This window comes from Athene cunicularia, assembly GCF_003259725.1.
Source record: "Athene cunicularia isolate RWA chromosome 10 unlocalized genomic scaffold, athCun1 chr10_part1, whole genome shotgun sequence".
Taxonomy (NCBI): domain Eukaryota; kingdom Metazoa; phylum Chordata; class Aves; order Strigiformes; family Strigidae; genus Athene; species Athene cunicularia.
The window spans coordinates 6,258,978-6,268,416 of record NW_020799112.1 but is presented as its reverse complement, the minus strand read 5'-3'; the positions used below and the strand labels follow the sequence as shown (position 1 = coordinate 6,268,416).

The following is a 9,439-nucleotide window of genomic DNA, read 5'->3' as shown; positions in this document are numbered from 1 at the left end:
AACTGTGACTGCAGTCTATCAGAAACAGAAGCATGCTGGCATGCTCTCTAACGTTAAAGGCAGTGTGCATAACCAAGACAGCTTGTGTCTTCCACTGATTTTGTTAAGTGCTTTTGCATAGGAAAACCACATTTTAAATTAAGTTAAAAGATTAATTGCTATTTGTTCAGGTCTCTCACAGATATCTTCCTATGGATAAAAGTTGAAAAACAAATATTCAATACCTGAAAAAAAATTGACAAGTACCTCATAGTCTGAAATATATTTCAGGCAAATAATTTTTCAGGTCCTTTTCTCATACTGCTTGAATATTCACAGAGTTCGTAAAACAACTAAATGATGATTTATGCATGGTAACTTCCTTGGCAGTAATTGTTATGCCAAGAAAACTTATTTACTCCTTGCAGACACCCATACAGTAACATAAGGATCTTTTTATTGCATGAACCAATCAATCAGTGTGAAGAACAGATGGTGAATAGTGAAAACAGAAAATACAATGTTCGTTTTTCCTTTATTTCCAAAGGGAATATCAAAGCTATATTGTTGCCACTGAGAAGTGGGTCTCTGCTCTGAAATGTAGAACAAAATAACGTGGGTTGACCTAGAAACTACAGTTTCTGTGGTTACAGAGGTAAAATCATGCTGCAAATATGAGGCAACAGAACATAAATTACTATGCTACATATATAACTTGGCTCATGTATTTCTCTTTAGAATCACAGAGAATTCAAGAAATGTCAACATATTAATTCTGAAAATCAGATCAAAAAAAAAGAAGATGACCCTAAATCTGTAGCACTATTTCAGTACTCAAAAGCTGTCCTTAATCCACAGGAACTACAGTGAACTTGTAAAGACTGAATACCACATCAATATTCCCAGCACCAGCTCAGTAACTTTACAGCTAATCTATTCTTTTATTTATGAATATTACAGCTCAAGCTTGCTCAAGTTCCACAAGGACTCCATGGCAATCTTTAGGGTGAAGAAAAATCACAGGTTTGCCATGTGCACCTATTTTGGGCTCTTCACTCAATATTCGTATCTTTTTTTTCTTCAGTTCTGTCATAGCCGCTTTTATGTCATCAACCTTATAAAAGAAAAATACAGTTCACAAAAATTAACATATTACACTGTATTATGCAGATTCTACATTTAGAGGCAATAATTCCTTACTAAAATGTTACTTCTAAATTTTAATATAATTCTGAAAATAAATTAAAATATAAAACAGTTTTAAAACATCTCATCTTAAAAGTAAAAATGCTACAGAAGTTTGCATTTGTTATTTGAGGATTTTATAAAATAATGTTTAAATAGATTATGCTATAGTTAAGAAATTATTAAACAAAAATCATCCATGCACAAAGCCCATTGATTTTTTTAATGTTGTTAATTTATAAGGACTCCACTCTGCATTACTATTACTAAGAAGATCATATTGCTTTCAAACTATCAATAACTAAAGAAGAATGCCTCCCTGTCTAATTGATGACAGAACACTGAATATTAGATGCTGGTGAAAAGGGAGGGCAACGGGCAGAAGGTAAAAGGGAAGACCCTTTTAGATTTATATAGCCTCCTTCTGAGCAGGTTAAGCTTCATAATGTTTCCTAAGAAAAACGTTGGAATTATAAGAAAGACAGCCACAATATGACCTGATTTTCCTATTGAACTTACTTATAATAATAGCTTTTAACATAGTATTTCAGTACAGTTTCCTGCAGAAATACATAAGTAACAAAAACATATCTACATTGTAAAATGTGATCTTAAGTCTAATGTCATGTCATCAGATGAAATTTGAATTTTCCCAAATCTTAAATGCATTGTTTCTTTGAAATAATAAAATTATCACTCAGTTTAGCAAATCCAAGGGTCAATAATCAATAAAAACCTAGAATTAAAATAATAGCATTACTATTTTTCGAGACTGAGGTGTCTGGACATAGCTTGGTGAATAAACTTGCATGATGCCATTGTAGGGAAGAAGGAAATACCTAGCTTTAATTCAGAGGAACAGACATCAGTTAATTCCTACTCATTTGCAGCAGTTTTGTTCATGAAAATTCTGAACTCGCTACAGTTCTTCCTACTACCCATCTGCTTAAAAAAAAAAAAAAAAGAAGAAGAAGAAATAACTGTCAAGTTTTATCTAAAATAAAACAGCACATGTAATGTGTGCCATAGCCCCCTCCAGGTTGTTCCCCTGTGCAGAAAATCCATTGCAGCTGCTGCTCGGGTCCTGCAGAGATGGCCAGAAGAACTGTGTCTGGGCTCAGCTGGAATGAATTACTGCATCCCCCAGGAAGCAGTGAGACTAAACAGTGGAAAGCCTGTGGGTGCATCCATGTTAGGACAGTGTCAGGCTTGGATTTCTCTCTCATTCTATCAAGTGTCCAACATGCTTTTCCTTGCAGTCAATAAATTAAATTATAGCTGGCCAGGAACAATTTAATTTCTTCTTAAAATGCTTATTTTGTCTGAAACAAATTCCCTATCAAAACATCTGTCTAAAATTTTGCTTTGAATAATAATACAGAAGGAAGAAGTGAAAAGCATTTTAATAAACTTGTCAGGCTTCCTCTCCAGAATGGAAAACAAATTTATAATTCAGCTTTTTGCAATAAAATTGTTCATAGAAATATATTTTTACCAAATATGTTTTAAATTTCAAATGAACAATCAATTGACACTGAAGTTCTTTCATAGTTTTTCTGAAAACTACTTTTGTTCAATTTCAGAAGATGACCTATCTTTGAAATTTTAAGGTTTTTCCATTCTGGGGAGAATGGAAAATTGAAGGAGGGAGGTTAATATATTTTTGATTGACTATGGTAGTGACCAAATCTGTTTTCAGTCCTATTTAAACAGCAGGTCAACAATGGGTTGCTTTTTTATCCATGTAAAATGGTTTATAATCTTCCATTTGTTTTTATGTGGAGACAAACATGAGGGACTTAGGATAAACTTTTTTTTTTTTTCCATAAAGAATCTATTGTTGAGTTACAAGACTTCATTTAGGAAAAACTGGCTGCAAGTAGCACTAGCTCACCGAATCAATGGAAATTAACTGCTCTATTATGACTCCTGGCTTGCTTGATCTACTATGCAGAGCTATAAATTTTCTTTTTTAACACAGCACTTCTACATTGTCCAATATGGTATAATCAGCATATCCTATTCTTCTCAATTTTCATAAGTAACAGTATGACTTCCCCTGACAGCCATCTTTGGTTTACCTGCAACAAGATCATCTCTCACACAAAATGGGGATCTACACAGAACAATTTAGCTGGTAACAAATAATTCTTGAAACATCTTAAAAGGGATCACATATACTTGAAAACCTTGAGAGCTTTGAGCTCTTTTTTGTTGAGAAATGCCTACAACTTCTTTCTCTTGTACCTGTAAGTACCATTGGTCTTACAGAGAGCTGGAGGGGTTTTTTGGTCTTACTGCAAATCATTTCTTTCTTCGGGACACCTCACTTCCTAAGTTCAGCTGAGGTCTTTTCACATTTCTATAGCAGAACTGCCAAGCAATACAATTTAGGGTCAATTTAAACAGAATTAATCTTCTTATTCTTGAACATCTGCAAACAGGCAAATTTAATGAAAAAAAATTTCAATGCCTCTGTGTATGAAAAATGTCTCAATTCTCAATGAACGTATGCAACTGCAAACACTGGTCAACAGATATATTATGAAAACAATTTTTACCCACATCAGTAATCCCACTACTTTTCATTATTACACTTTGCATGAAATAATAAAGTTTGCAAGACTCAGATCTGTAAAATATTAAATACATGTATCATAGGCAGCAACATGAAATTTTGCATCAAATACCTACATTAAAACATGAGCATACTAAATAACTACTTTACCCTACAGCATTACATCTTGTGTACTTCCAGACTAATCTCTCTTTAATGGACAAGGAAAAAGAGCACAGAAGAAACTCTGGAGACTTTACTGCTGTTTGGTAATTATGACTAACAATCTTTTTTGACTTCTGTATACAATTATCAACTAAATATCAAACGGGAAAAAACTTCTGAAAATCTAAACTATGCCTTAGCTTAAACTTACAACTCCATCTTTTTCCGGTGCATGTCCTTTCTATGTTAGGAAGTTGACGCCTGTCAAACACTCTTCACAAGCCTTGTCCATCTTCCACACCAGACAACTAACCTACCCCTCCCCAATTTACTCTTTATAGCATAAAAGAGGAAAAAATTATCACATAGCTCATGAAATTAAACTGTGATTTCCAAAACAGAAAGAGGGCATGTTTAAGAATTCTTCTTATGCAATATCAATTCTCTCAAATATGACAGACATATATATTTGTTTTTTACACAGAGCAAACATATGAAAAAATTACGCATACTTTAATATCTCTATCTTATTGTATTATATGTTTTGTTAAAATACCTCAATGCAGATATGATGCATTCCTCCAGTCTTGTTTTTTTGCAGAAAGCTTGCAATGGGACTTTTATCTCCTAAGGGATGTAGAAGTTCCAGCTTGGTATTTCCCAGCTCCACAAAAACAGTGTAGACGCCGTGTTCGGGAAGAGCAATAGTCTCGCTCACCTCTGCTCCTAACACATCCTTATACAAGGACTGAGCTTTCTCCAAATCAGGTACTGCAATTGCTACATGATTGAGTCGGCCCAGTTTCCACAAACAGCTTGGAATGTTTTGAGAAAAGGAATTCGATGATGATAGAGTTCGTATTGTGAGAGCTGAAGTCTGCAATCTGGCAAGAAGCCCTGAAAAAAAAAAGTGAATAGCACCAATACAGTGCTTTTGAGAAAGTACTATGCTCTTTCCCCTTTAATGAGACCTATATAACTCCTGTGCCATAAGAACACCAGTGTGCAAAGCTGAATGTAGACTGAAACCAAGGAAAGAATTATTCTGCAGCATTAACAGCTCAATAAATTTTTTTCAAACTATATAACTATTCAGAAGTATAAAAGAAACAAACAAAAAAAACCCCACAAACTTGGTGTGAATGCTTACATATGCCTGTTAAAAAGATGGCCAAATGTAATGGTCAACTGTACTTAAAAGTGACTTCTGAATTCTTCAGAGAAATGAGAATATGCCTATACATCTAGAAATTATAACAAACAAACAAGAAAACCCAAACAAAATCTTGGACAGAACTGATACTGCAAGATCCAAAAGATAAAAGACTTGAACTCACAGCTGTCAGACCTAACTCCAGCAAGGAAAGAAATGTCATGTTGCATCTGAGGCTTAGGGGATCCTAAAATCTCCTGAGTTTGGTTTATTTGCTCTTTCTGCAAGTATTAAATCATTTGCCATCATGAACCAGATGATAATCATTATTATCATGTTCAACTGACCAATAATAATTTAAAATATTATCTTTAAAAGGCTGAAATAATAATAGCTTTTTTTAATGTAACTGGTGACAATGACTTTAGTGTGACAAAAGAAAAAGAATATGATTTGGCTCATCATATTTGAGATGGTAATTATAAAGAAACGTAACTGTAAAAAAAATATGGGATGATCTTAGGACAAAAGTACAGGCTAACAAGTAGACAAAAGATGGAGAAGTCATGGAGAAACTCAGTATCATGAAAAAGTGCTTAGATATCTATGGAACTCTTCATTGACTGCTCTGACAAGGCAGAACTGAACTTTGCACTATCTATGTCAAATCACTGTGTTGCTCACAAATAATTTAAAGGTTGCTTGTTTTTTTAAAACATCACAAGATAAAGATCTACAATGAGGATACATTACATTTTTAATTACATTAAAAATTAATCTGTCCAAGTACTAGAATCTGGAGAGGTTGGGAGTGAGGGAGCAATTTTGATCATATCAGTTGTCTCTAGCACCAGAATCAGATGAAAAGATATATTCATAAAAGCCGCATTTTAATTTCATGCCAGCTTGCTTTAGGCCATGTCAGAGTTCCCAATGCCTCAAGGCCAAGCTAGAGGCATCTCAGAATTTTGGAAGTCTTTGAGGTATTCTTAGGTTTAAATTCATAAATGTGCTATTTTGCTAAGAGATTGGGCCAAGGAAGCACTGAGATTCTGGATGCTTTGAGATACACTGAGGATAGCCTGGCTTGCATTTATTCAGACTCTTTGTACTCTGTAAGGTTAGTAGTAGCTGTAAGGTGAGTAGTAAATTAATCTGCCAGCTTCACTGTATGAAACTAAGAACTACCATTTCACAGGAATTCAAGACTCCACAGCTATCAGTTAATTTTTCTTCACAAGGAGGCTAATGCAGTCCTTAAATCTAAGCCTTTCTGATCATTGTGCTGTGATGGAAGAAGAAGCATTTGTGTGTATTTTAGACTTAAAATTACAACGTGCAATGTACATACTTCCAAAGACATAGTATCACAAAAGTAAGTCTATTCCGAATCTTCTGATAAAACTAAATCAACATCCTATATTAAGTATTTCCAGAAACTTGCCCAGTTCTGCAAGTAACTGCCCTGGAGTATTTCTTGCCAACCGTTCACACAGTACATCCTGTCATCTCCTGCATCACTGTCAGTTCTGGACAATTCTTTTTCACTGGTTATCTTTAGGCTATCATATGGGCATAGTAGAGCAACTCAGTATTTCCAAGTACTTTTCAACTTTTTACATGTTAAAGAAAATCCCCAAGCAACTTCTACACAGAAGAAAAAGTCTTGTTTTTAAAATGTCTATGCTGAAACTATTTCATAGATAGATTTGCCCTCTAAATGCAGCTGTATCAGGGGTGAACAAAGCAATTGCCTGAGGAAGCAATACCATGCAATGCTTACAATGTACAAAATAAGAAGCATGAAGTATCTAGTTGGTATAATTAGATGCATGGATAATTAACTAGAGTTTGACCAGATCACCAGAGTAAATAATGTATTAAAAAAATTTTTAAAACCCCAAACAGCTGTCATACAGTCTTTTCTGTCCACCTAAGATTCTACCGATGTAGCTGTATTTCGTACAATAATGTTTTAAGACCTGATTCAATTTTTGCTGAAGCAAGAGATACTCTTCCACTTTGAGAAAGGTCAGTATTCCCCAAAAGAGAAAAATCCTTTGAAAGATAAGGACCACTTACTGTATAATTTGTTATGTTTCCTAGAGCCTTTATTCCTTCTTCCAAATATTAACAGACCACAGTTCAGTAGACATACTACTAATGTAGATTTTTCAAGCAATCTTTACTGATGTGATACACAGGGCATATGACTACACAGTGATTATAATTTAATTTGTATTTTGTTTATTTTCAAGTAAATTGACAGAAAGTAGAGACACAGACTGTTACTCAGCTATTACTGAAGCAATATAAAAAATAATAGAAAATGCTATTTCTGTTAAGTTCTGCCCAAGAAATGTTCGATTTTTATGGTGCTTCCTAGAAAGATAATAGATTGAAAAAGTGAAGTATATTCCTAGGATTCTTGTAAAGTCAAAGATACTTAAATACCCACTCATATGACAGTATTATTTATGCATTTCTCCGTTTCCTCTTCTCACTTAACAAATTGGGTGGTAGAACTCTATATATTGTTCATATGAGCATGCAGGGGCAGAGGACTCTTCAGCAGGTTTGGGTTTTTCTTCTTACTTTATTCTGTCAAGTCTTGTGAATTTGTCCTAGCTCTAGTCATATGCATATAGAGCTTTAATTTTAAACCCATAATTACCAGTATTAATTGACTGAGATTAAACAAAAAGCATTTGTGATTTTCTTGCATTCTATAGATTAGTAACTATATAGTTACCTAAATTCTAATCTTCTTCTAACTCAATAATCAAAAGATGACCCTGCAGTGAAAAAGAAAGCTTTTCAGCAAATTTCAGATTGAAACCCTATCACTTCCATGTTTCAGGAAAGAAACACTTATATTTATGCATGTATCACAAAACTAGTCCTATGAACTGTTGTGGCTAAATCCTTCAATCACAAAAGCATTTCTCCACTGACTTACAGAATTATTCAAATAATTCTTAACTTTCTCCAGTGTTAAAAAAAAATACTTTCTCTGCTTCTTTTGAAGCCAGTGGACAGTGACTAAACCAAGTATGTGTCCTGCTTGAAAAACCTGCATATGCTGACCAAGTTCACAAATGCAGTTGCTTCTCCTGGTATATACAGCATTTGCCCCAATTGCTTTTTTTAAGATCTCCTTTTTCAAACACTGACAACCAAATCTGAATTTTTCTGGATACTTTGTCCTTCAGGGAAGATTCAGCTGACCCTGCTCTCATATGATTGCTGGCTTCCTAGCCTCAGTGATGCTGCAGAATGTTTGTCACCTTCTTCAGCTTCGTTTGAATTTTTAAATTGATCTGTTTGAGTTTTATGCTATTAGTGGTTGGCTGGTCTACTAGTACTATGCACATGAGAGTTTAAACATGTACAGTTGTACCAGCTGAGGCTTACGCTGTATAACAGCAGATTATGAACATGAAGTAACAAGTCTGAAATACCCTATAAAATCAGATCCTCAGCCTTCAAATGTTTATTTGTAGGCTTGTTGCTCCTTACATGGGGTAGTGTTCATTGTCTTACATGGCTAAGTAATCAAACATAAACCAAATCCAAGTGAATTAAGTCAAGTTCTCTATGGGGAGGTTGCAGTAGAACTGTGAGTTGCAGTAGAAGAACCTTGTCACTGGGCCCTGCTCTACTGTCAACCATTTCAGGTTGAGAAAAACTCCCACGCATGGAGAGGATGCTGCCACCCTAGGGAGTTTGGCATACAGGGGCTGTGTATTAGCTCTGGACCCAATGTAGAAAGAGCAGTCTGGCCGTTCTTAAATCCTAGCAGTTTCGAGGTGGTGTTAGCATCTTGGAAATTTTGCCAGCCAACAACGCTTAGGATCACTACGGTGCTGCTCAGCTCTGTGCTGGAGGTGGCTTTTGGGAATCAGTTGGGCTCCATAGTTCCTAGGAACTGAGTCTCAGTTTGCTGTAGCTCTGGTTTCTTCCATCCATTATACAAAGGTGTTTTCATCCCAGATCCCACCGATCGATCACTGACAGCATCGAGTCTTTCATTCACTTTGCTCCTGCAGTCTATAGCTACTGAGTAGAACAGCATGGTTTAGATATAGTGAGTTTAACCTGCCTTTACTTACTATTAAGAGAATGAACAGTCCCGATAATTATAATGAACGGGAAATGATTTTGCATTTGACCTCCAAGTTGTACCTTAAAAAGACGAGCTCCTCCTTGGGCCTCAAGTTTGGAGCTTGCCGTCTAAGTTTATTTCTAAGGCAGGTAATGTCAGTTATTAACATATCTGCCATCTGGAACGGCACACTTTGTTTTTATTTATAAAAGCAATTGTTTTGTTGTGGCCTGCAGGGCTCTCACGGAGAGCCTGGGGCCCGCTCCCGCAGCGGGGCGGGCAGCGGCGGCGCGAT

The 9,439-nt window shown here is 35.4% G+C and overlaps 1 protein-coding gene across 1 annotated transcript; it reads right to left on the bottom strand.

Annotated features, from left to right (window-relative positions):
- Window positions 1-495: 495 nt before the first annotated feature.
- MCEE (methylmalonyl-CoA epimerase) lies at window positions 496-9,322 on the bottom strand. The gene is made up of 4 exons (XM_026856021.1): window positions 9,225-9,322; window positions 7,122-7,159; window positions 4,443-4,783; window positions 496-1,093 (listed from the first exon to the last, which is right to left on the bottom strand). The coding sequence occupies exons 1-4, from the start codon at window positions 9,320-9,322 to the stop codon at window positions 941-943; spliced, it is 630 nt and encodes a 209-aa protein (XP_026711822.1). The 3' UTR covers window positions 496-940.
- Window positions 9,323-9,439: the final 117 nt, after the last annotated feature.